Source organism: Malaclemys terrapin, chromosome 3, assembly GCF_027887155.1.
Source record: "Malaclemys terrapin pileata isolate rMalTer1 chromosome 3, rMalTer1.hap1, whole genome shotgun sequence".
NCBI lineage: Eukaryota > Metazoa > Chordata > Testudines > Emydidae > Malaclemys > Malaclemys terrapin.
In genome coordinates, this window is record NC_071507.1 from 5,812,316 (window position 1) to 5,839,731 (window position 27,416).

The following is a 27,416-nucleotide window of genomic DNA, read 5'->3' on the forward strand; positions in this document are numbered from 1 at the left end:
TCCATCAAGAAATTATACATTTTTAATTAAGAGTTCTCCAAGATAAACCAATTCTCCAGTGAACCAACACTGGAGAAAAAAATGCCAAGACATCTGAAATGGCTTTGGTGAAGAGAAGCATTGTAGTGGAGTTTTTATCAGGACGCTTTCAAGACAGGACTCCAGGAAGTGACCTTAAATACATTTTTTTGTCCTAGTGGAATTTTTAATTAATAGGATTCCCAGGTATAGAATTATGCTCCGTTGGATCAAGCATACATAACGGTTCTCAAAGATTTTGTCTGAATAATTCAAAACCAGAATTTGCTGCATTCTCTGTAAAACTTCTCAGCAATCATTACTGGCTTTTCCTCGACAGTTCCCTCTCCATCGGAGTTGCAGCACCAGGACTAAAAATTACTCTAGCTGTCAGTTGCTCCACAGGGCTTCTTAGTAGCGGACACTTTAGATAAAATCCTGGCCCCACTGACGTCAATGAGAGTTTCAGTGGGGCCAGGTTTTCATCCCTTATCTTTCCAGGCTCCCCATAGCCATCAGCTGATTGTAGGCTATATCGGCAGAGGAACATACCTTCCCAGCTCTGGTGGCTAGAGGTGGTCAAAACTTTTTCTGTTCTATGGGAAAATCCACCATTTTAAAATTTTGTTTTGTTCCAAATTAAAACAAATTTTCCCACAAAACAATATTTAAAAAAAATTCATTTTGATCTGGTCGAATGTTTCGTTTTGATAAAAATCAAGACTTTTGTTCCATTCTGACTTAAAAAATTTTTTAGAACAAAGTCTTTCAAAACAAAAAATAAAAACATTTTGTTCCAATAACATCAAAACGGATCGATCATCATCACAACACTTCATTTAATTTTTTTCAAAAGAAAATTTACTCAAAAAAGTGGCATTTACTGACAGAAAAACTTTCAGTTGGAAAATTTCCAGCCAGCTCTAGTAATGACATTCTTCCTCCACCCTCTGACAGATGCTGTACCCCACAGACAGAATAAGCAAAGCACCATGCAGCACCAGTCCATTAAGCAGTCACTGTCTCCTTCATCTTACTGTCAATTTTTCCAAAAAGCCAAGGAATTTTCACTTTGACCTATGACTGATTCTCCTCAAGGAAGCTACAAGGGCTCCTCTCTCTCCCCCATCTTGCAGCTTTACCTCCCTGAATGCCAGGGGAGCAACAGAATGACCCCTCACTCCAGACTTCATATGTGCCCCACAGATTCTCTCTCTGCTAAGATTATTCCTATAATCTGTGCTCCCTCTCTCTCCTCCTGATACCCCTTTAACTCCTGCTACATCTCCAATAAATTCATTTTGATCCACAAATTATTTCCTGCTTCTTTCCTCCCTCTCTAAAACCTGGCTCTCTCCTCTGACTCTGCTTGGGATGCTTCTCTCCTCTTTGGTGATCACTCCTCTTAATCATCCTCACTCAAAGGTGGTCCTCTCCTCCTGTCACATCCTGCTCCTTTCTCCTCCTCTAACTTCATTCCATTCACTTCTCCTCCCTCCCTTCCTCTGAGTAGCAGCTCCCTTCCCCAGACTCCTTGAGCTCGCCTAACTTTAATGGTTGATTTTTTTTTTAAATCTGCGCCATCCCTGCCCTTATCCCAGACAATTTAAATTCCCATAATACTCACTAGTCTGACTTCTCCTTTTCAGTTCTTTTCATTTTGTTCATTTGATGGCTAGCTTTGGGCCAACTCGCCATCTCAGCCCTTCTCCTGACCTAGTCTTTGCCAGACACTTAATCTTTCCAGTTTCTATCTTCAAACTCCCTCCCCGATCTCCATTTCATCTCCTTGAATAACTCACCCTCCCCTCTCCTTGCTTTCATGCTCTCCAGTAGATTTATCGAACGTCTCTGCAACTCTCAGCTCCTTCTTTCCATTCCTCATCTGTGTCAACTCCATGGTCTCTAATTTCAACTCTGCTTTCTCCTCTATAATGGTTTCCTTCACACATACACTGCTCCAACCTCCATCTTTGACTGTTTCCCCATAATTCAATTAGTTCTCTTTTTATTCTGTTTTGTCTTCTTCATTTCCAAGCAACATGACGTCTAAACCCTGATCAACCCATGTGTCTTCAACACCCAACCCTTCTGCCCCTTGGCTCTCCTGAAACCCTCTTCTCAACATCATCGTATTGCCTAGCATCTTGTCAATATTTTAAAAGAATATCTGTATTGTTTCTCCAGGCATACCAATAAAACCCCCAGAGTGTAAGTATAAAGGAAAAAACACAGACAACAATAGAGGCAAACTGAGGGACCATGCATTACTACAACCAACTTAGACATGAATCTTGACTAACAGCACTTTCTCTTCCCTCTCTCTTCCTTTACCCAAGCTCCACTTTAGGCTCAAGTATGAGCTGGGTTACCTGCCTGTGCTGGGATAAGGTGGTGTAAGATGCCAGCTACCTGAATTGCTGGTCTGTGTGTGGGATGGGGAAAGTATTGCTGACGCAGGGTCCTGTATAGGTAAGTGGCCAGGGGGAGGAGATGTTTGGAGCCTTGTCTCCGCTCCTAAACACATTGGCAGAAGTAAGCTACACCCATTATGCATCCGAAGAAGTGGGCTGTAGTCCACGAAAGCTTATGCTCTAATAAATTTGTTAGTCTCTAAGGTGCCACAAGTACTCCTGTTCTTCTTTTTACCCATTATAGGGCTGATCCAGTTTACCCCCCTCCTGGAGCAAGGAATAAGTAGGGACCAAATTATAATTCTGAAGTATAATTTGGTCCCTGATCGCCTCCTGGCAAGCACAGGTATAGAGCACCCTTCACTTAGGGTTTGTGGTATTTCCAAGTCCATAACAACCCGCAGGAGAGAACCACTTGTAAGTTTGTCTGACAGAGCAGGGTACCTTACAAAAGGTCTTGTCTCAGCTCATGTGGGGAAGATGTGCAGCTAAATTATTCAGGCAGACACACACATTATGAACCTCCTTAGCTGCACAGTTTACAAGAGAAATACTCCCACGCAGAATTTACTGAACAAGTACAAAATGCAATTTTCAAACGTTTAGAATTTGATCAAAACCTATCTTCACCAGAACACACAAAATGACTTCTCCTTATTGAGGGCTATTTTGGTGTCAAAATCTCAAACTTCCTTTCCCCAGATGTTTCCGTGCTAGAACTGCTCAAAAATGTTGCAAGGTTTATTTATTTATTAATAACATAACTGTTTTTGCTCAGTCTTTGCAATCAATTCACCGTCTGGCAGGGAGCTATGCTATCTATCCTCAAACCCTAATCAGAACCTGTGAGCTACTGGGCCCGGCCATTCTACCCTTGCTCAATGTATATGACCACCTTGGGAACAGTATACTTGATTTTGTTAGATATAACCACCTGGAACGTAGCAGTTAAAATCACTGGTGAGGTACAGTGCTTACTAATACTGGCTTCTGCAAATAAGGCCCTGAGAAGCTGCAGATTAGGAAAGAACATCAGGAGTGTGTTTGAGTTTCTTGTCTGCTACTACTCTGTTGTTGCTGTATGAATGTGGCAAAAGACTGGCTCCCAGTGTTTCAGTGAGTAACATCTAGTGTAAATTCTAGCTCTTTAACATGGTATTTTTAATACTATGGCCTATTTCCTTATGCTGCAAATCAATTTTTGCAACCTCAATGCTTAATTTGAATCCTTTTTAGTGTTGTTACAAGACAAGATCTAATATTCTGAAATGCTCCCCATCGCTTGGCACAAATACTGAATGTACTGCTCTTGAGTGAGAGGAAAAGTACGGGCCTGATCCAAAGCATGAAGTCAGTAGAAAGACTCCCATTGGCTTTAGATTCTGTCCTACATGCTTGTTCTCCCTGTTGACCCAGGGCCAGACGTTCCCCAGACATCATCCACACAGAAAGAGAGCATGTCTCACAAAGTTGTGTGATTTTTTGCAGCCACCAAGGTGCTATCTTGTCCTGTTGTAAAGCGGGCAGCTGTGTAAGGGAAGGGGCCATGGCTAGCTGAAGATCCAGAGAAAAACTAGGCCCAAAACCCCTGATCTCAGAACATCCACATTGTAGCCAATGATTTTAGTTTATTATCCATTTATTGTGTGATGTTATGATTAATCAATGTTCTATTATATATATATTAATTGTATGCTAATTAGAGTTACTTTGTAGGATTACAGAAGTATAAGATTGATCAGTATTTACAGGAACCAAGTATTAGACATGAGTAAGACAAGCTGAAATGCAAGAACCCGTAGGTTGAGGCCTGCAAGACATTAGCTTAAGCTATTTTAGGCCTTGGAGGCAAGAAATGATGACTTAAGCCAATAACCGAGAAATAACCTAGTGCCCTAAGTTTATGGGAAAAGAGGTACCAAGTGGTAATACTACACAAAATTACCCAGAAGATTAATATTAGATCATAAAAATGCTGTAAAGGCACATGTGTATCAGACCTGTGTCTTAACCTTGGGATACAGGTTGTGCATCAATGCTAATGAGAATAAAGGGAACTTACACAGCCTATAGAAAATTGGGGTCCCTTAAGTTTCCAGGGGACACAGACCAATAAGAGAAAAGAGGGTTGACACTTTTATGGACATGTGCAGAACGTAGGTATAGACAGAATCACATTATAAAAAGGGGATGCCCAGAACGGGAAAACTGAGCTCCCTATGGGAGACTCCTGCAGGAACCATTCCTTTACTGATGATCAAGCCATGGGACATCTATCAGACCCTAACACTATTGTTAAGGATGTGATTATAACTACATTTGTAGCTATGCATAAGTCTGTATAGAATTTCTGTATGCTTGGGTAATCTTAACTTTAATTGTAACTTTAATAAAACTAGTAAAATGGACTAGACTTTGTACTGGTGAATGTATGTGTGGTCACTATCCTTGGTCTTTATATGTTCCTAGGGACTCCAACTCTGAAGCAAGTAGCAGAGGTGACTTTCACTCGGTTAAGCTTGACACTGTAGCCACCAGAGCCAAACCCACGGTGGTGTAATACCACATTACAAAATTCACTTTACATAAAATAAAAGGCTATATCATGTAGCAGCTGCCCTTTTGGTTCTTCCAACATCCCAAGCACAGTTGCTAGGCTGGCATTGGCTCCCCTGGAGGCAGAGGAGCTCTGTGATGGAGAGTAACATTAAGTCATGGTACACCCACCTCTTTACACGGAGAACATACTGACTACAAAGGCTGTTCTCCAACTCCTCCCCCTCCAGCAGGCCATGCCTTCTGTTTCGCATACTACTGAAATCACACATCTGGTTGGTGTATAGATGCTGTTCACAGTTATGTTGCTGTGGGAACATACCACGCAGTTACATTACCACTCCTTGTGCACCTCCCAAATCCCATTTCAACATAAATTGCACCCATAGTATTCCTCTTTGCACTGCAGAAACATAGGGTGCAGGGGGTAATTATGCCCCAAAAGTGATCTCTAAAAGGTATTGCAAGAAGCATCCAAAAATAAAATAATAAATAAGCAAATACCTTCAAACAAATGTCTTAATTTGTCATACAAAGTCTATACATTAATGTTAAAAAATGTGAAAGCAAGAATCAAATCCTATGTTACACCAGAGGGCAGAGTTACTAGCATAACCAGCCAGCTATCTCACATTTCAACTTGCAAATTCCACTGTACTTCAAAAAACAACAAACAAACCAACAAACCCCAGTGGGCAGCTGACAGCCTGTTTTGAACATCCCAATAGTCACATCTCAATGATGGGTAGAAAAATCTCTTTTCCAAAGCATGCTTCTTTAATAGGGTGACCAGATAGCAACTGTGAAAAAACGGGATGGGGGTGGGAGGTAATAGGCGCCTATATAAGAAAAAGTCCCAAAAAACGGGACTGTCCCTATAAAAATGGGACATCTGGTCACCCTATTCTTTAAACAATGAAAAATAATCATGAACAGAACTGAAAAGCAGTGATTTCCAGTACCACTTAAACAAAGAAATGGAAAATATAAATGGATTGTGATGCAGTTTGAATGGTCCTTTTTTATTCTCAACTGCATTGTCCAGATTACGACAAACTCCAAGGCACTCAGATACAAAGCTCCATAATGAGCTGTTCGTGCTATTATCATGCTTTGTCACCCAGCTTTTTTTTTCCAGAATTAAAATATCAACATTTCTTCTCATTGATTACTTTGGACATTGCAACAGGTCCTTTGTGATATATAATATTCTTCGCCCTAAATATAGTTTAAAAAAATAAAATAAAAAGCAACACCTACAAATATATACAAATACAAAGCATGCCAGAATGCTTGGTTCCAGCCTGGTGTTTGCACAATATGTTTAAAATGGCAAATGCTTAAAATAGAAATATTCTTGTTTTTGAATTGAAAATAGACTTAAAACAAGCCATTTCATTATAAAATAATAATATGGCTGTAATAGTTCAGAATTATTTTTGGCAGAATAAAGTCAAATGATTGCTAGGAAAGATGATCTTGACTCATAGCCTTCCCTATAGGTTATGCTAGTATCAGTCACTGACAGTATCCATTGTGACACTGATTTAACAACAAGGCAAGATATGACCTATCCTATTTATCTCTGTCACAACTTGATCTCTATTCACTAGAAATGATGGAAGGCAACAATGTCTGAATGATGCAGGCCCAGTGACATTGAACACATGGTAGACTACAACATTGTTTTGCATTTGCCTTGGTATGAAAAAAAAAAAGCAGTCAAAAGGAAGCATACATATATCAACTCATGTGGCAAAGACAGATAGAATAAAACAATAAAGATCACTAAACCCTTCATTACATGTTAGCTCTGTGATCAGCAAGTAAGCACTAACTATTTAATTAGTCAACTAATTAGTGACAGGCAACATGGAAAGCTTCAGATGTTCTCAGACAAATGTAAAGATAAAAAGCCTAATTAAACAGCAAGCATTATGCTCGCTATTGCCAAACAGGACAGATGTGCAGGATATTGTGTAATAGCGTGCTGCCAGATAACAGGAGTTGTAGTTGGTCTGTTGCAAATAGTGCTTTAAAAAAAAATAAAAACTAGTATTTCTAAGCTATTCTTAGATACCTTCAGAGGGAAGCAGATTTCTTGACAGGAAATCGGGGATTTAGCAAACTAGTGAGACCATCTAATTTTAAGACCAGATTCAATGTTTTACTGAAATAAACTTTAAGACAATGATCCTTTAAGTGCCAAAATATGTTCTATTCTGTGTCTTCATATTACATTTTGTGATCTCAGCAACCTCTTATTTGTTATGTGTATAGTACATCTACATATATAGAATTCAGAGAATAAGTCATTCTTTACACCAGAGGTTGGATTAACAAGGTTTTAAAATCATGGATTAAAAGGGACGTTTTCCATAATGAGGACACAATAACACTTCCCCCACCTATATGCAAAGAGATGGATAAAAAGCTAATTGGTTCATTGTACTGGAACCAATGACAAGATACTGCCGTGAGGAAACTTTCTGGGATCTTGTAGCCAAACTCTAATCAACTGTTGTCAGAGTGTCTAGTTAGCATGCTGTTCAGTGAATCATATGCTGGAATAAACTAAAAATGACATAACATGAATTATCTTCTTCCCTGGCCTAACTTTGCTATTGTAACTGCCATTCTTAAACACCGTCTGACACTAAATGTTTGTGGAAAACTAGAATAAATGAAAAACAACAAATAAAGTACTCTGAGGAATGGGGAACTAGGATATTTTTTTCAGAGTATGTCAATATTTAAGAAAATGCATAAAATATAATGCTATAAACTAGGTTCAAGTGGAAATGTTGTTGAGGCAACAGTCATTAAAATGAGATGTCTTTCATTCTATACCCAGTTTCCAGTTGCTCATAATTTTCTCAAATCAAATATTTAACTCAGGTTGGTATTTCTCATGCTTGATCTCAGCTTCAAGGTCTTTTTTTTAAACTGTGAACTATGTACTTTTAAAAACAGAATTCACACTTGAAAAATACTTACAGGTGCTGTTTTTTGCAGCTGAATAATTCAAATATGGCTTTGTTTTATAACTTTAAATTTAGCATGTATATGCCAGTATATCTCAGTAAGGAATGCATAATTTATCAAGTTTGAAATGAGGAAGTTAAGAGCAATTTAAAATTTTATAATGCACATGACCAGTACATTAAGTTCACTGCAGTGATTTAATAATTACAGTAGATATTTCAATATCCAGTGACATAAGTGGAAGCAGGTATATTTATTCCAATATGACTATAGGTCCATAACAGGAAACATTTCAAGGATCACACACTAAAATAAATTCAGGTAGAACCAGATCTTGCATTCCGTATACCCCAAACTTCCAAAAAATGCACAGTTTCCAACTATCCAGGTTTAGTCACAAGTTTCATGGTATTTGGTATTTTTCTTAAAACCTCAGCTCCCGGATTTGTGTAATCAGAATCTCAGCTTTCATTTAAAAAAAAAAAAAAAAAAAAAAAAAAGAACATTTCTAGAACTCATGGTTGTAGACAAAAGCTTAAAAACATGAGCTCTAAAAGCTCAAAAACCAGAAGGCAAATAAAAATAACCCAATACTTATTAGTTTAAAAATCTAATTACTTTTAAGCCAATCGCATGGTTTTTGGGGGTCCTGACACAATTTTTTTTTATAACTTGATGTTCACAACACTGAGAAAGTAAGATTATATATTTTTACTTGATGTCTGATCAAACTCTTTTTCTTGTTATTGCTTCTTGTTCTAAGACTAAGTAATTCAATGCAAAAAAAAGTCCATCTTTTAAAAATCTGTCCCTGGTACTTCTTTAGTTTGATTCAATCCAAAATCGTCTTTTCTTCTGACATTCTACAACAAACGGTAGGCAAGAGCACCAATGAGATAGTTTGGAGCGGGGAGAACAATAGGGACTGACATGTTGCTGGGTTGAACTGCTTCTCCACAAAAAGAGCATTGTTAGGCTGCTGCCTCTGCTTTAGGGCTGGTGTACATGCAAACATTGTGCTGGTTTAACAAAAGGTGTGATGTTGCACTACCTTGTCTTAATCCTAGATAGTGCCCTAACTCCTGTCTTTGTGTAAGGAGAAGCATATAATCGCACTGGCCAGGAGGAGCCCTGGGTATGAACGGTGGGAGTCACAATTCCTTCCCTGCTTGTCTTTGCTCCTGCCGGGAAGTTAATTACTGTAGCAATTTATAGTGCTACTCACTCCCCTCTCACCCCCACCACTAGTTCAGCTCTGCTGGCTGATGAATTTATGGGGCAGAACCAAGGCTCTGCTTGCTTCCTCTCTTTTGCCCCTTCGCACACATTTGATTAGGGATGGGGTGTAGTGGCTGTGTGAAGCCTGCTTTCACGCCTGCATGTGGACTCACAATCAGGGAAGGCTATGCAGCTGATGAAGGTGGGGCTTATACACCCTCACTCTCCTGTGTAACTGCCTAGGAGTAATTGACAGTTGTGCCCTTTTTGGTCAATTCTTGAAGAAAAAAATTCTCACTCGTTTGTAGACTAAACTCAAATTATTGTTGAGCTAAAACTAACATATAAAGCAGAAGACTGAACTCAGGAAAAAGGAGCAGGAGTCATTTATTTGGATAATGGCACATGGAAAATAAGAACCGCTCCACTCACATTCACTGGGGTAAAACATTAGGGCTATAAACCCTCATATTTCAGGGCATGAACCAACCACTTGCTGAAGGAAGGGGTGTTAGAAAGAAGCTTTCCTGGAGGGTATAATAGTCCACTATGACTATAGGATTCCCTGAAGCAGCTGGTACTGCCCCCTGTCAGACTGGACACAGATTTAGATGGACCACTGGTCTGATTCAGTATGGCAATTCCAGGAGTTTGGAGGGTGTTCCTCCAAACTCCCGATATTCACTCTATGAGTGAAAATGAGGGATTTAAAAAGCATTTTCTAATAAAATAATATCATACAAAATATACTTCAGCATTTTGGAGGATGGGCTACAGAGCACATTTTTACATTTGGATGATAAGAACTGATGCTAGAATCTGCCCTGTTCAAACAGTGAAAGCACTGAATGTCCTAGAAAAATAACTGGAGTACTCTGCCTCAAATGGATTTTCCACAAACTACAGTGTGACTGCCACATTTAATATTACAATACAATAGCACCAAGAGGCAGTTTTCTACATCTTTCAAACAAGTAGATATAATTCAGTATTTAATGAAAAATATATTTCCTCAGTCTCAATCAAGTTGAAATCACTTCTAAAATCTAGTTGTAATGACTGTTATGCAGGTAAGTGAATTATATTTGTGTGTTTCTATGGTGACTACTAATGTAAAATAATTAAGTAGGAAGAAAAATGAGGAGAAAACTACTTCCTCTTTTAAGGATTAGGGGGTTTATAAATTGATTCAATCTAGTTATTTTTAGTACATGTAACCTTTGCAAACAATGGTAGAAAATTGTGAATATATTAAATTAAATTGTATTAAAAGGTCTCTGCATTGACCAGGAGACTTTCTTTATCAACTGCTGATATGAAAATTAAAACTTAGCTTTGTTAAGCTTATACTACATTAATATAAAAATATGTAAAATGTGATGCTGAGTACTAGCTCCTTTGATTCTTTGAGTTCTTAATGGTTCTTATGTGGCAGTACTCAAGTTTCATGAATCTGAAAGTTCCAATTATATTGTCTTCAAGACCAGTACTCCTAAATATCACACAAACAGATCTTGTGAGAACTCTTAATTAGAACACAGCTGGAATAAGGCTTACTGCTGAGAAGTCTTGTCTGTGGAACTCTCTCGGAGCTGTAAAGGTAAATTGTCAAGGATTCAATTAATTTTTGTATGAAAAATGCTGTACAAATGGGAAGGATTTTCTAGTGGTTAAGGTTCTGGACTGGAACTCAGAAGATGTGGGTTCAACTCCCAGCTTTGTTACAGACTTCTTGTGTGATGTTGGTCAAGTCTCTTGATCTCACTGTACCTCAATTCTTCATTTGTAAAATGGGGACACTACTACTTCTTTTCTCCCACCCTTTGTCTGTCTTGTCTATTTAGACTGTAAGCTTGTCAGGGACCGTCTCTTCCTTTTGTGTGCACTGCCTAGCATAATGGGGCACTGGAAGCAGCTAGGCTCTCTAGATGGTACTATAATATAAATTAGTAACAACACTGCAAGAGTCATATGCATAACACAGTTACACAGTTTAGTAAGTAACAGCACCTGGTGAGAAACAGAAAAAAGGGTAACAGCTAAAAAATACATTGGGATAGAGAGTCTAAGGTGCGGTAGGCAGAAGCACCAGAGGAGAAGGGTCTTACACCAACAGGGGATACACTGGCTTGAATGTTAGAAAGAAAGGCATTGCCAGCCCAGAGGAGGGAGTGGGAAAGGGAGCTATTCTGTCAATTGAATTCTGTCAATTGTTTATAACAATGCAATACCATTCATAAAGGGCTTTTATTCCCCCCCCCCTAATGCTATCCAGATATTTCTAATTGTGATATCAACAACAGTGGTAGTAAAAATACAAAACCCTGAACTCAGCTCTTAGCAGGCAGAGAGTCATTAAAATGGCAATATTCTTTTCCATTATTTTGTTTCTGTAATGAATACTTTGCTGTGAGGATTCTATTCAGAATCTGGCATCTAAAACTTTATATTGGTTTTTAAAAAGCTTTTCAACACACATTTAAGCATTTTTAATCTGCCTGAAAATGCACTCATATGGAAAAGATATTCATATCGCCAAGATATGAAAATTATACAAACATTTTCTTTAAGAAGAGTGTTCCAAGAACAATGACAATAAGTAGGGTAGACATAAAATTAGACCTCTTTTACTTTAATAGATTGTATGTGCTGTAGGAGAACGGGATTCTTGTTTTGTTTTTATTCATGGGATAAACTTTTTTATTTCTCCATCCATTGAATAAACATAATTTATTATGAATCTTTGATCTTCTCACCTGAATTCTGCTCAACCACGTCATCATTACACTAGGACTGCTACTAATCCTGTCAAGCAACTTTCACACAGCCAAATTTTTGTTTAGGAAAATATCCTATCGCAAAAAATGTCTCTTTGTCCCCATCTGTGGCAGCTAAGAACAGATGAGTGCAAGGAACAAAAATGACCTTGGTTTCTGGTCCAAACCTTGCAATATTTGGTCCTGGAGCAGTGATGGTTTTAAGTTCTGAGCCATAAGGATTTCATGAGCCATAAGGATTAGAAATGAGGAGAACTATAAATTAACCAGACCGGAAGCAGCATTTGTATTTAGCCTTGCCAGGTCACAAGGTAATGGACATTAAAATCTCAACAGTCTAAGTCGAGGTTAGAAAGTATTAGCTATTAAAAATATTAGTACTTGTTCTCTGACTCTGCATGCACAGTTGATTTGCTTTGTTTTGGACAACTTATAATAACCATGGCAATTTGGTTTGCAGCTTTCTGATCTACAGTGATTGCCTATGCCCCTAGTGGGACTTCTGGGAGGCAGGGATTACTGGAGTGCAGCACACTCCAGTTAGGCCCTCTTCCAACCCCCATACCAGGGGCTGCAAGGGAAATGGTGTAGGACAGAGGTGGGTAAACTATGGCCCGCGGGCCACATCTGGCCTGCGGGACCATCCTGCCTGCCCCCCGAACTCCTGGCCCAGGAGGCTGTTCCCCCGCCCCCGCAGCCTCAGTTTACTTGCTCCGCCGCCAGTGCAATGCTCTGGGCGGCGGCGCTGTGAGCTCCTGGGGGCAGGTCTTCACTATGGGGGGGGGGGGTCGATTTAAGATACGCAAATTCGCGTAGCTGAATTCGACGTATCGCAGCCGACTTACCCCGCTGTAGGGACGGCGGCAAAATCGACCTCTGCGGCTTCCCGTCGACAGCGCTTACTTCCACCTCCGCTGGTGGAGTAAGAGCGTCGATTCGGGGATCGATTGTCGCGTCCCGATGGGACGCGATAAATCGATCCCCGAGAGGTTGATTTCTACCCGCCGATTCAGGCGGGTAGTGTAGACCTAGCCTAAGGCAGCGCAGCTGCAGAGCCCGGCCTGACCCGGTCTCTGTGCTGCGTTGTGGCGGTGGTGGCGTGGCCCGGCTCTAGCCGGGCGGTGCGGCTGTAGCGCCGCCACCAGCCACCGGTGCTCCAGGCAGCGTGGTAAGGGGGCACGGAGCAGAGGGGGTTGGATAGAGGGCAGGGGAGTTCGGGGTGGTGGTCAGGGGGCGGGGGTGTGGATAGGGGTTGGGGCAGTCAGGGGGGGAACAGGGAGTTGAATGGGGACAGGAGTCCTGGGGGGGCAGTCAGGAAGGAGGGGGGGTTGGATGGGGCAGCTGGGGGCAGTCAAGGGCAGGGGTTCTGGGGGCAGTCTGGGGACAGGGAGAAGGGTGTGTGTGGATGGGGCAGGGGTCCTGGGGGGAGGCGGGGACAGATAGGAGGTGGGGACCGGGCCACGACCCCCTCCCCTAACTGGCCCTCCATACAATTTACGAACCCGATGCGGCCCTCCGGCCAAAAAGTTTGCCCGTCCCTGGTGTAGGAGCTAGATATGGCATCTCTGTGCTTCCTGAAGACTCCCGAATGCCAGGATAATCCTCAAAGAAAGATCTGAGGGCTTCTACAGAAGCTGAGTGGGGTTCTGGTTTGAGCCCATTATGTATGTTCCAACTTAGCTCTGAAAATAATACCATAATGAAATGAAATGAAATGAGTGTACATCTCTCTCTCTGGTGCTATACAGACAGTATTGTGAAGGAATGGCGCTAAATGTTTTGCCAGCCAGGGTGGAAAAGATTCTTAGCACCACTCTTCTGGAGCAGCTGATAAAAAAACAACAACCCAAATACAATTCCTCCCCCTTCCCCGCCCCCAAAAAACCCTCAAAAACCACAGGGCCAGCCAATCAGTGAAGCAAACACAAACAAACAAAAAATGGCCAAGCGGCACAGCGGTATGACCCCCCCACCACTATAACCAACCAGTATTGTGCAGATCTAACTCCAAAGATCAACAGTACACCTGTTTATATAGAAATGGCTAGAATTTTAAGCCACATATATCTTGACTTTGCAACCAAGTCTAACAACATATGTTCAAAGAGGACTTAGACTCGGTTTAAGCTAAACAGTGTTCTAATATGATTGGCTGGCCAATGCTGACAGAGTCAAAACATGTTCTAGAATAGGCTCTAGGCTTTTAATTTACCTAATCAAGCTGCTAACTTCAAATGCATTTGGAATGTACAAGACATTACTGCCAAGATTCTGCAGGTAGAATACAATGTACTCTCATTGTTCAGTCCTCCTGCGAGACCTTCAGTGGCTGATATATAGGATGTCCTTTCACCCTAAAATTTGTATTTTTAGTTCTCTCTATTGCTAGTGAGGACCTGATTTTCAGAGATGCCTTCGTTTTTGTGGGCACAATTTTGCACCTGCAAACAATTACATTAGTACTTCTGAATTGCTGAATCAATGAATAGGGAGAAATCTACCTCTTTACCTCCACATATCAGACAGTCGTAGTTCTGACTACTAATTTTGCATCCATAATTCAAATGCAAACATCCAAATGCAGGTGCAATTATTTGTGGATGCAAAACTGCACCAAAAGAAATAGAAGCTGAGAGTTGAAGCCTCAGTGCCGAATCAAGACCTCTAAAATTAAAAAAGTAGCTTAGTCCCCTCACTGTAGGAAAGCCAGAAAAATTTAAAAACTTACCAAAAAATCAGTGTTTCTAGAAAGGAGATTCCAACATTTGATGCACCAACCACCACAATTCTAGCATTGACAGACACTTTAGGCTCTAGCGTCAGCTTTCGATTTATGTGGTTCAAAGCATAGCTTAACTGTAAAAGAAACCAAAAACAAGACATATATACATACGTACAAACCCAGGAGAAACCAGCTAAGAACCATTAGAACGTTAGTAATGCATTATCTTCCGTTTTTCTAAAACTATTGTTATGGCTTATCAACATGACCAACATTATGAATTGCCCCAGGCATACCACAAATCAACCTAGTGGCTGAACACTGCTCAGTAAGTATGCACATGTTTAACATGCTACAGAAAAGTTCTAGAACTTAATGTTCCAACTTCTCTTGGAGAAGAGGTTATGGAGTATTTGCTGGAGGTTAGAGACTGAACTTTGAGAGTTTTCTATAATTTATTAACATTCACCTAGCACCTAGGAGCATATGTTCATATACTCTTTTCTTTATTTTTATGCTTTCTGGAGCAGTTGTTTTAGATTTTACCTTTTTGTAATTCATGGGAATATCTTTACCTGAAACATAAATATAATATAGTTTTAATGTTTTGGATTTTTCTGTGTTCAAGCAGCACACTGAGGAATGGCTTCTAAAATCATTTTTCCAAATAAAGAAAATTTAGACTGAGGGCTAGATCCTCAGCTGGCAGAAATCAGCTCATCTTCACTGATTTCAATGGAGCTATGCCAATTTACACCAACTGAAGATCTGGTCAGTAGACTTTAAAAAATTAATTCATAGTTTCTCATGTTCCCTTCCTCCTAAAGTATACACTGATTGAGACAGTAAAACTTGGTATAGTCATCTTTACTGGTGTCCTTTGGTTTCTCTAACCAACAGAGGGCGCCAGAAAATATGTGAGAGAGGAGTCAAGATATAATAATGCATTTGACAGAAAATCTCTGCAATGTGCTATATAGAGTTTTCAGTTTTCTCATGGAAGGCAAAGAGGCTGTTTCCATTTTGAAGCATTACACACTTTGCATTTTAGTTATTGCTTTGGGCTGCACAAACTTCACATGTCACAGAATGCATAATTGTAAATTCACATGTGCATTGAAGGGAGAAATAGGAATCAGAACTACTTTTATTATTCATCAGACACTCTTCTCTTGCTCTACATTTCTGCAGACACACTTATTCAGGATGCAATCTAAAACTTCTAACAGGTTTCCTTCTATTACCTCTAGGAGACAAGCGGGGAAAAACAACATTTATTCTTCGAAATAAATTATTCTTACGAAGATTTCTATGGATTTAGATTAGAGAATTTTTCCCTTTATATAAATTAGTTGACACAATAGCTTGATGTGTTAAAAATCAAGCCTCAACAAACAAGGTGACTTTAAAGAGGCTGGCCATGCCAGGAACTACAAACATGCGAAAGGTTTGGAAAAATCTTTTGTACCACACAAGGGTATTTTATAATTTTTGAAATCCAGAGATAAATGTATGTTAAATTCATGTTTTTGCCCTTCCACTTTTTTTTTTTTACTGCCAGATAAATGTTCCTCCAACTGTATTTTTTTATGGTACAATGATGACATCCAGTGGCCAGTTAGTTTAATCTCAATTATGGGATTTCCCTAAGAATATTCTAGAAGATATTCTAGGAAGTTTGCTCGAATCCTAATCAGAATAGTAATTACCACAGATGTCAAACGTATCAAATCTAGCACATCTTCATATGATTCCAAACTGTTTAGCTGCTATCCATGTTTAGAGAAATGGTCTGATTTATAAGGACTTGACTATGAAGAAGACTGCCACACAGTCAACTTTTGATTTACTGAGTATTTCACAAATTTCTGCTTACCATTTTAAACAATTTAACTCAAAAATAGTAATATTTCACCTACTTAGACATTTGTTTTAGCAAGATTTGTTATAATAAACTCCATGTTTAAGGGAAATGATTTTATGAAAATGAAAATATATAATGTTTCAACATTTCAGAAGTTTGAATGCATTTATAATGTGACAAAAAGTGAAAATCTTTTGAAAGGAAATTCGAGAAAACAGGAAACAAAGTTCAAATTATTAGTGGAATGTCTTTACAGCAGAGTTTTGTTTTAAAAAAATAAAATGTGCATATTTATACCTTTCTGCAATATGAAAAATGTAATATTTCAGGGTCCAACCCAGCAAGTGCTCCACATGGAACTCCCACCGGACTTCAGTGGCTCTACACATGGGCGACTGCAGTCAGGGTCTTGGACTGTAAATTGCAACTGCTACGATTCCTGATCAGGAACCCCTTGACTCTTTAAATATACTTTAAGCGACTCTGTGAACTTGAAATCTGGTCAGTTTAAAAAAAAATGAATTAAAGGTAGCTTCAGGTATTACATCTATGAGTCACTCTGACAATTTTTGTGGTTGTACAATCACATTTTTAAAAACAGTTTCCTCTCACTTTTTGCTTTGTGAAAGACCCAGACAAACAAGGGGAACTCACTAAGGCTAGGTCTACACTACCCGCCTGAATCGGGGGGTAGAAATCGACCTCTCAGGGATCGATTTATCGCGTCCCATTGGGACGCGACAATCGATCCCCGAATCGACGCTCTTACTCCACCAGCGGAGGTGGGAGTAAGCGCTGTCGACGGGAAGCCGCGGAGGTCGATTTTGCCGCCGTCCTCACAGCGGGGTAAGTCGGCTGCAATACTTCGAATTCAGCTATGCTATTCACGTAGCTGAATTTGCGTATCTTAAATCGACTCCCCCCTGTAGTGTAGATGTAGCCTAAGGTTCTACTACCAGATAGGGGCAGATCCTCAGCGGTGATAACTGTCACAACTCCACTGAAGTCAATGGAGCTATGACAATTATGAGCTATGACAATCTGACGATCTGCCCCCTGATAAGTAGCCCCATTGATTCTGATGGGAATGCTCACATATTTAAAGTTAAGCGCATATTAAGGTATTTGTAGGGATTGAGGCCTAATTAATAATAGAGGCGAGAATCAGCTGAACGATCTATTCAGAACATGTTGTCAGATGCACAACGTAAACAAATTGAAAAAATAGAGAAAAACATTCTTCTAACCTCATTCAGCTGTTACTTTAGGTGTTATTTTTACTAATAGTGGGGGTGGGGGGCGTTTCAGGCTATGAATTAAAACTATGAATTTTAAGTTGGTGGTGTTCCTTTAATTATTTGAACCAACAGTTGCATTATATAGCAGTGTGACCTAGTGAATAGAGCACTGGACTGGGATTCAGGACACCTGGGTTCTATTTCCAACTCTACCACTGGTCTACAGATGACCTTGGGCAGACCACAGCGCCACTCTGTGCCTCAGTTTCCCCTTCTGTAAAATGGGAATAATGATTCTGACCCCCTTTGTGAAGTACTTGAGACCTACTGATGAAAAGTGTTATATAAGAGCTAGATATTATTGCAACAAAAAATTTAAAGCAATAAACATATAAATGGTGATTAAAACTGCTTTTCAATTTTCATCATCTACATTTTTTCACCCAAAATACTGTTTGGATGTTCTGATACACATGCTTCTATTCTCACATTTAAAGTACTTTGTCCCATATCTTCAAAGGCATTTAGGCACCTACTCCCATGGGACTTAGGCACCTAAATAGTTTTGATAATCTAGATCTTTCTGACTTGCAGACAATGTTAGAGAGCGGGGGTGAAATCCTGGCTCCAATGAAGTCAGTAGTTTTGTCATTTACTTCAACGAGGCCAATATTTCACCCCAGTTTGGGAGGGCCTGGATGTTACACACCACTGTACTTTCTGTTACATTGAAATTAAAAAGGTCAGGCCTGAGAATGGTCTATGCAGGACTGTATCATTTTAGAATAATTCTATGGTCCGCAGAACTCTGGGAATAAGCTAGGCATGCTTGTGTGTGCAGTGAGTTATCTGTGCTTTGCAAGCACGGACAGTGGAAGGGTTTCTCCAATGTGAGTCACTGATCATTGATTGAGCAGCAGTTTTCTAAAAAGCATTGCCTTCTGGGAGAAATGATTAGAAACGTATTTACTGAAATGTGGCTTTTAAACAAAACTAATAAGGTGGTAAAAGCACATGAGGACATGAGAAACTTCTGCAAATGTATCCAATCAACCAACACAACGAGATAGGAATGTCAGCAGCTAATGAGATCAAAACCCAACATGCCTTACAGCAAGGCCTAAATTCAAATGTTCTCTTCCACAACAGTGCTGTTATTTTCAAAAAAATGTAGCCCAACAACGAAATATAAAGCAGTAATGCAATTTGCTGGGGAAGAGTTGTACCTAATTTGTGAAATGGCTCCTGTATCAATGATACAAAGGCAGCATATGAGCACAATATTACCGTTTTTGTTCACCACACAATAGACCCAACACCAACATCTGTCGTGCTTCAGAAACACCTTTCTAACGCTAAGCTAACGGCCCCAGGGAGTTCGGAATTAGGTGAATTGGTCCCAGAATACCACCCTGTTTTAACAAAACGTCAGGACAAATGACTACATATGTTCGTGTACTAGGGTTTAGAAATCCCATACTGAGCATAGATAGAGGGAGGAGGAGAGCCTCTCTTGTTTACAAGCAAGCAGCTTGATCACACCCCCGCGCGGCTGTCAGAGCTGCCAATCATGGAGGCAGGCACCCACAGCTGCAACCAATAGAGAAAACAAAGCCTGCTATAAAGGGGAGAGTCCAGTGAAGGAGGAGGAGACAGAAAGACCTGGGACAGCAAAGGGTGACAGCCCTGTATCAGGCTGCTTCCAATAAAACAGACAGGAGCCTGAAGCACACTGCTAGCCCTAAAATTGAAGGGCTGCTAGATGTAATTGGAGGTCAGGGTCCACAAACTCCCCTGACAGGACAAACTCAGTCAGGAGAAGCAGAGATCTCTTGAAAGATCATACCAGGGAGCAGTTACAACGTGGTACCAAAAGTGGGGTTGCAGTTAACCATCCATGCAGAAATGGGAAACCAAAAAAACCAAAATTAAACAGAACAAAACTTCCCTCCTCTCCCCGCCATATATATACAAGAGAACTATGGAGGTGAATCAGCGACTGCAATGGCTGGCTGACTCACAAGCACAACAAGAGAGACAACAACAGCTGTTTGAACAGATGGCAGCCCATCAGCAACAGTTGTTGCAAAGGGTGGCAGAACTGGTGCCGGCTCCTACCCCTCAGAGTTCCAGTCCTACAGAGACTACATCCCCCACAACTCAGGGAACCACTCCGACCCTGCTGCTCCCCAAGATGATGACAGATGATGACCCAGAATCATTCCTGGTAACCTTTGAGAGGATAGCCATGGGTTCCCACTGGCCTCCATCCCAGTGGGCAATCCAGCTCGTCCCACTCCTCAGCAGGAAAGCCCAGGCAGCATTCCGGGGGCTTGATGACATGGTGACCCAGGACTATGAGCAAGTCAAGGCAGCCATATTGGACAGGTCAGACATAGATGAAGAGACCGAGCACCACTGTTTTTGCCACAAGCACTACCCCCACCTCCAAGGCATGACCATGGACGATCGCCCAAAGACTTGAGGACTTCTGCTGGTGCTGGCTAAAGCCAGAGTCTTGGACAGGACCCCAGATAGGGGAACTCATAGTTATGGAGCAGTTCATACAGATTCTTCCACCTGCTGGCCAAGACTAGGTTTGTAAATCCCGACTGGTAACCCTAGTGGAGGCCATCTACTTGATGGAGAATGATATAGTTGCTCAAGCCATTTGGGGACCCTCATCAGAGAAAATAACTGCTCCAGACACATTGGAGAAGGAAATGGCTGAGAATTCAAGACTGGTGGCTCCTCATGGGTAAACATCAAGAAAACATAGATAGCTGACTAGTTGATGGACAGGATGGGGGTACTCAAACACCTCAAGGTCCGTGGGTAAGACTTCCCTGCAACAGTAGGCTCACACCTTTAAGTGTTCCACCAACGCCTCGCCCCATGCATCTGCAGAAACAAGGGCCCAGTGAAACTCAGAAAGAGGGTAACCCAGCCATTAGAAAATAAGGAAGACACAACAGCCTGTTACTCCTGTAGACAACAGGACACAGATTTCATGACTGTCCCCACATGGAGTGTAACTTTGGACAGGTCTTGACTGGAGAGGATAGGGCCTGGAAGAAAAGCCCAGGGAAACTCACAATCCTAGTGAAAATAGAGGGACAAAAGACACTGGTCCTTGTGGACTCGGGCTGTGATCAGACATTTATCCAGGAATGGATAGCTGAAGCAGTAGGGAGAGTCGAAAAATGGGAAATCCCCATTACATGTATCCACGGAGATATTTTACGGTATCCCAGCATGACAATAAGACTGACTGTTGATGAGAGTATGCATGTCTCCAGACCTCTCCACCCTGTGATATTAGCTCAAGACTGGCCATATTTCCCAGAGCTCTTGCAGAAGCTTCCCTTAACACAGGAGCCTGAGAAAGACACCTCAGAAGAGATGTTAGGGATTTTGTTCCCTTTTAAGGACCCTGACCTTCTTACCTCCTGGCAAAAAAATCCTGGAAAGAAAAATGGATAGCAAGGAAAGAGTGGAGAGAGGTAAGAGAAACAATCCCTTCCATAGCATAATAGAGACTACAGACACTGGAGCTGATGCTGGTGGGACAGAAGACCCCAGAGAAGGGCCACCCGTGGGCCCAAACACAACACCCCCTCCACAACTGAACCTGGAGAAGCTAACCAGACTCTTGGATTTCTGTGTGGAGCAAAGGAAATGACAAGACTTTGAGCCAAGCCTTTGAACAAGTAGTCACGATAGATGATGAAGAGGTGGATCCCTAAAGGCATGGCAGTACTTCCATTTTGCCCTTAAGGCAGACTTCTTGTTATATCTCGTAGACCAAGACAAGCAGACACAAGAGATAAGAACAACTGCTACAACCTTGGGTATATCACTGAGAATTTCTGCACCTGGCATACGCAACCCAATGTGTGGGACATCTTGGGAAGGACAAGACGCAGTCTAGAATCCTGGTCTGGTACTTTTGGCCAGGGGTCTTTAAGGAAGTCAAGAATTTCTGTGCATCATGTCCTGAATGACAATCTTAACGGCCCCTAAGGAAATCCTGCAGGCACCACTAGTACCCTTCCCCTTGGTGGGGACTCCCTTTGAAAGAACAGGAATTGACCTGATAGGCCCCCTAGAGAAGAGCGTCTCTGGACATCAGCTTATACTTTTTACTATAGATCATGCCACCAGATAGCCGCAAGCCATGCCACTCTGGACTACAAATGACAAGACTATTGCTAATGAGCTGCTGAAGGTCTCTGTAGGGGTAGGAGTTCCCAAAGACAAATTTCATATCCCGTCTGATGAAATTATGGGAATTATTAAAGCATTACACACATCTGTGTACCACCTGCAGACAGACAGCCTTGTAGATTTGATCAGACACTCAAGAGGATGCTCCACAAATTCATTTCCCGGGATCCTCAACATGGGATTAACAATTCCCAGCCTTCCTCTTCAAACATTAGAAAAATGCCCTAAGCCTCAACACTGAGAGCTAAAAACATGTTGTAAAGTTACATGACAGGTTGGCCGCTATGGGAGAACATGCTAGAGAAAATTCTCAAGGAAGCACAGGAACAACAACAGTAGAATAAAGGGACATGGATGTGCGTGTTTCAACTGGGCGACAGAGTCCTGTTACTTCTTCCAAGATCAGAAGTTAATGGCCAAGTGGCAAGGCCCTTGTGAGGTGATAAAGTGGGGCCCTAGAAAGCCAGGAAAAATCTTTTCATCACACCATATCCTGAGGAACTGGACCAAGTTAATGACTGCCTAAAGAAAGCTCAGTACCCCTCCCAAAGAACCTAAACCATAAGCAAAAGGAACAGGTGCTCCAATGGTGATTGCTTTCCCACAGGTAGTCTCAGCTCTCCCCAGGGAGATGTTCTCGGCACACTGCATTAATCCAAAATCAAGAACAGTAATACAGGAAGGGCTCTGACCAATTCCCAACAAATTAAGGGGGGCCACTGAGAAAGAGATCAGAATCATGTTTGAACTTGGGGTGATAGAAGAATCCCAGAATGACTGGAGGAGACCGATTTTTGCTGGTCCCAGAGCCAGATGGCTCGTTACATTTTTGTACAGATTTCAGAAAAGTGAACACAGTTTCTAAATTTGATGCCTACCCCATGCCATGAGTGGATGGACTCTTATACCAACTGCAAGAAGCCCGCTTTGGATTTGACAAAGGGGTATTGGCAGATCCCCTTAGCACCGGATTCCCAGGAGAAGGCGGCTTTTTCTATGCCGCTTGACCCATTTCATTTTAAGACCACGCCCTTTGGGTTACATGGGGGTGGCGACCATTTTTTAACATTGATGGACCAATTACTCCAACTGCGGAGTCAATAAGTGGTGGCATACTTGGACGATGTAGTTATCTATAGCAAGAACTGGGACTCCCATCTGGACAAAGTAGCCACCATTCTCCGATCACTGAGAGAAGCTGGGTTAGCTGCAAATCCTATTAAATGTACAATAGTAAAGGAAAAAAACAGTTACCTGGAACACAGAGTCAGCGGAGGACAAGTCCGCCCGTTGGTGGATAAAGATCATGCCTTACAGGCATACAAGATCCCCATGACCAAAAGGCAAATGCTTGCCTTCCTAGGCTCACCTGGTTACTACCGCCACCGGTTCATACCCCAATCCACCACCATAGCAGTCCTGCTAATTGACAATGCTGCCCCAAGACAGATGCTATGGTCACCAACCCGCAGAAGTGCCTTTCAAAAACTCAAAACCATGCTCTGCAGACACCCAGTGCCTTATAGCCTGAACTTCGAAAAAGAACTTGTACTACAAACAGGTGCATTGGAGGTAGGACTGGGGCAGTCTGTTCTCAAGACGTAAATGGAGAATACCACCCAATAGTATATATCAGCTGGAAACACTTCCCCTGTGAAAAAGTATACTCAGTGATAGAAAAAGAGTGTTTGGTTGCCAACTGAGCCTGTGGTACTACATCCTAGGAAATGAGTTGGCACTAGTTACTGATCATGCTCCCTTATGCTGGCTAAATGTGATGAAAGAGACAAAGCTGAGGATCATGAGATGGTACCTGTCACTACAACTAAAGGCCTTTGAGATACAGCACCAGGCAGGAAGCTTGTATCGTAATGCCAATTTTCTGTCCAGGGAAGTAGCCTACATCAGCCCAGGCCAGGCCTTGGCTTTGCAGGGGAGGATATGTAATGGGGTCCACAAACCCCATACTGAGCATAGATAGAGAGGGGAGGAGAGCCTTTTCTGTTTACAAGCAAACAGCTTGATCACACCCCCACGCAGCAGCCAGAGCTGCCAAGCTTGGAGGCAGGCACCCACAGCTGCAACCAACAGAGAAAACAAGACCTGCTATAAAGGGGAGAGTAGAGAGGAGAAGGCAGAAAGGCCTGGGACAGCAAAGGGATGACAGCCCTGCATCAGACTGCTTCTAAGAAAATAGCCAGAAGCCCAAAGCAGACTGCCAGCCCTAAAATTGAAGAGCTGCTAGACGTAATTGTAGGTGAGGGTCCAGGAACTGCTATGACCAAGAGCAAACTAAGGAGGATCAGTCAGAAGAAGCAGAGACCCTTCGAAAGATTATATCACGAGACGGTGAAGTTCCCCAGAGGAACAACCAGACATCACCTTAGATAGGTCAAGAGTGAGCTCCAACTTGTTTATTTTTGTATCCATTTGTTAAATAAAACAGCAACCATTAACTACAGTAAGGCACAGAACAATTATTACCACTATTAGAAAAGGAATATGCAGCTCAGAAATAACATTTTCTTTTATTAGGATGGGGTTTTGTATTTTTTCTACTACTCTTGTCCCTGAAAGCATGTACTACTGTACCATCTGTCACGTTGCTTCCACCTGGGAGGGCAGAGTGCCTATCTGCTGCTTCAGTTGCAACTGCTGACAAAGGTGACTTTTCTTGATTGAACTGTGTGGGGGTTGATTTTGCATGTGGACAGCCAATTCCATCCACTTAGAAGACTGCATACTTCACCTCCATTAAAAATGCTTGCTCAACTTACACTGTACTCAAGTGAAAATGCAAATCCTGTCTGTAAATCATGTCTCAGGCTCATGGACTCACAGCACAACATATGCCTGAGCCGGCAACTTCTACAGTAGTAAACATTTTTTCCTCTCACGTAGATACCATCAATGAAAATGGTTTGCCTTCTGCTTTTCTGATATAATCTGATTTGTTTTTGGGGCCATATTTTCAAAGCAGGGTGTGATAAGTGCACCAGCAAACATCACCCCATTTTGTGTGTGCCAAATTCCATGCTTGGCCAAATAGAGTAGATAGGTATGCTTGTGAACATGAGGGGCTTGGGAAGCAGACTCAGGGGGAAGTGTTTTAACAGGTGCACCATCTATTGGCCCAGCTTTTAAAATTTGACCCATGGTATATTTAGAATATGCCTAAAAACATTTTTCCTGAAAGAATATTTATTTGTACCACATTACATCTTAATTTAAACAGATTAAACAATGAAAAACATGTTAACATTGTAGACAATTTAGACGAAGCATATGAACCAGCACAAAAATGAAAAGGTGGGGAGTAAATATTGGGATAGATGATTTTGTTGCTTTGTTGTAAAAGGAAATTGTGTGGCTTTTTGAATCAGATACTAAGAAACACATCCTAGTAAACAATGAAATAATGTACCAAGGGACAGTTTTATGGCACAGTCACTAGAATTGTCCAAGAGAAGACTAGATACAACAAAACTTAAGGATTTAAGGCTTGATCCGTAAGGTGCTAAGCACTCTGGCCTGATCCAGCAAAAAGCATTTTAGCACTTGCTTAATTTTAAGCACCTGAGTAGTCCCATTGAATCCAGTGGTATTGCTCGGGTACTTATAGTTAACGTGTTTGAATGCTTTGTTGGATCAGGGCTAGAGTCCTCAGTATCTTGCTGGACTGAGTCCTGAGTGTGAAGTAAAATCTGAATTATTAAAAGAGGCTGCAGTAGATGACCTATGAGGATTTTCCCAGCCCAATGATCTATGGCTCTATGCATGTCCACTAGACTCTACGTGCTTTTCTTTTAATTTGCTATTTATTACTGAGAAATCTGGGGGGGAAAATCCACTGATTATACAGAACTGAAAACTCTCTACTCTGCTATATGGACTCTGCTACTGTAAAATCAAAATGGGAGTACAAAGTGACTAACAAGCCTATTCCTAGAATTGTGCTGAGGTCAACAATGGTGGTGCATGAACAAGGAAATGAACAAACAGAGCTATTTTAATTTCAAGCTCCATTTGAAACACAAGAAATGGAAAATAAAAATCAATGTTTGCCAAGGAGCTATGCACAAACACTACTGTAAGAGGCAAGCTTTTAAGACAACATATCAATGGAGATTAAAAAAAAAATCACATTATTAAAAGTAGCATTAGAAAGTATATGTAAGTGTTCCTTTCAAAGCTGTGTCCAAACAAACATAGTTCTATACATACATTTAAAACATGAAGGGAACAGAAAATAAAGCCATTTGGAGATGGAGAAAACAGCACAAACAAATTGTTGTATTCTTTATAAAAGAACACGTATTTACCACTGTAACTGGGTTCTTTGAGACAATTGCCTGCCTGGTCTATAACACCACCACCTAAGCTCTCATATAAGCTCTGTGATGGGACACACAAACCCCACACTGGAGAGCAAGAGGTTAAGGAACAGCTTTGGCAGTTGTGCACCTTCTACAAGATCTTTTCATCCATAAACCTCAAAGGATGTAAGTATTATCCCCATTTTACAGATGAGGAAAGTAGAGCCCCACTTTAGGTGAAGTCTGGGTCCTCAGAATTTACTGAAAAACATTGTCCACTGGACCACGTACACACCCTGCCTATGTCTTCATGCCCCATTTTCCCTTCAATTGCTATTCACTATGGATTTCAACAGAGTAGGGAAGGAGGGTGGGTGTAGATCATCCTGAAGAATCACAGTTACTAGGGCAATTAACTGTTCTTTTTTCTTAGAGCAGGAACAGTCCCCAAGCCCAGAGGAGGAGGGTCTGATGAGTCTTTGAATAAAGATGGCAAGACTGTTCTCCCAGACAGAGCATCCGAAGAGGAGGCTAGGCCCTATTAGTAATGCTGAGCGAAGATATGGATGGAACATCATGATACAGCTTGCATAGAGCAAAATCTATTTGACAGGCAGTTGAAGCTGCCTTAGATCCAGTGGATGTGCTCTGATGCCAGCTGGTATCAGAATAACTACTAGTCCATAGCAAAAGAGTATTATAAAATAATAACTAGCTCTTATATAGTGCTTTTCAGCAGTAGATCTCAAAGTACTTTACAAAGGGGTCAGTATCATTTCCCTCATTTTACATATGGGGAAACCGAGGCACGGGGAAGTTCAATAACTTGCCCAGGGTCACCCAGCAGGCCAGTGATAGGCCTTGGAATAGAACCCAGGTCTCCTGAGTCCCAGTCTAGTGCTTTATCCACAGTCTGATTCTTTTGGACGGTCTTCTGGATTGGGATTGATTGGCCCCCGGTGCCCCATATGCTTCAAGCTATCTAGCTGTTAGCTGTGGAATGGCTTAGTCCTGTTCAGATAGTAGTTCAGAGCTTTCTTAATACCTAGAAGTTGTCGCTTAGGCTCTCCTGGAAATGAAT

The 27,416-nt window shown here is 41.4% G+C and overlaps 1 protein-coding gene across 1 annotated transcript in view; it reads right to left on the reverse strand.

The window, feature by feature from the left end:
- Positions 1-27,416, reverse strand: part of CFAP61 (cilia and flagella associated protein 61) — a 184,521-nt gene that overhangs the window by 86,457 nt on the left and 70,648 nt on the right. The window contains exon 18 of the mRNA XM_054021574.1: positions 14,697-14,824. Coding sequence (XP_053877549.1) covers positions 14,697-14,824 — 128 coding nt within the window. The remainder of the gene's footprint in view (positions 1-14,696; positions 14,825-27,416) is intronic.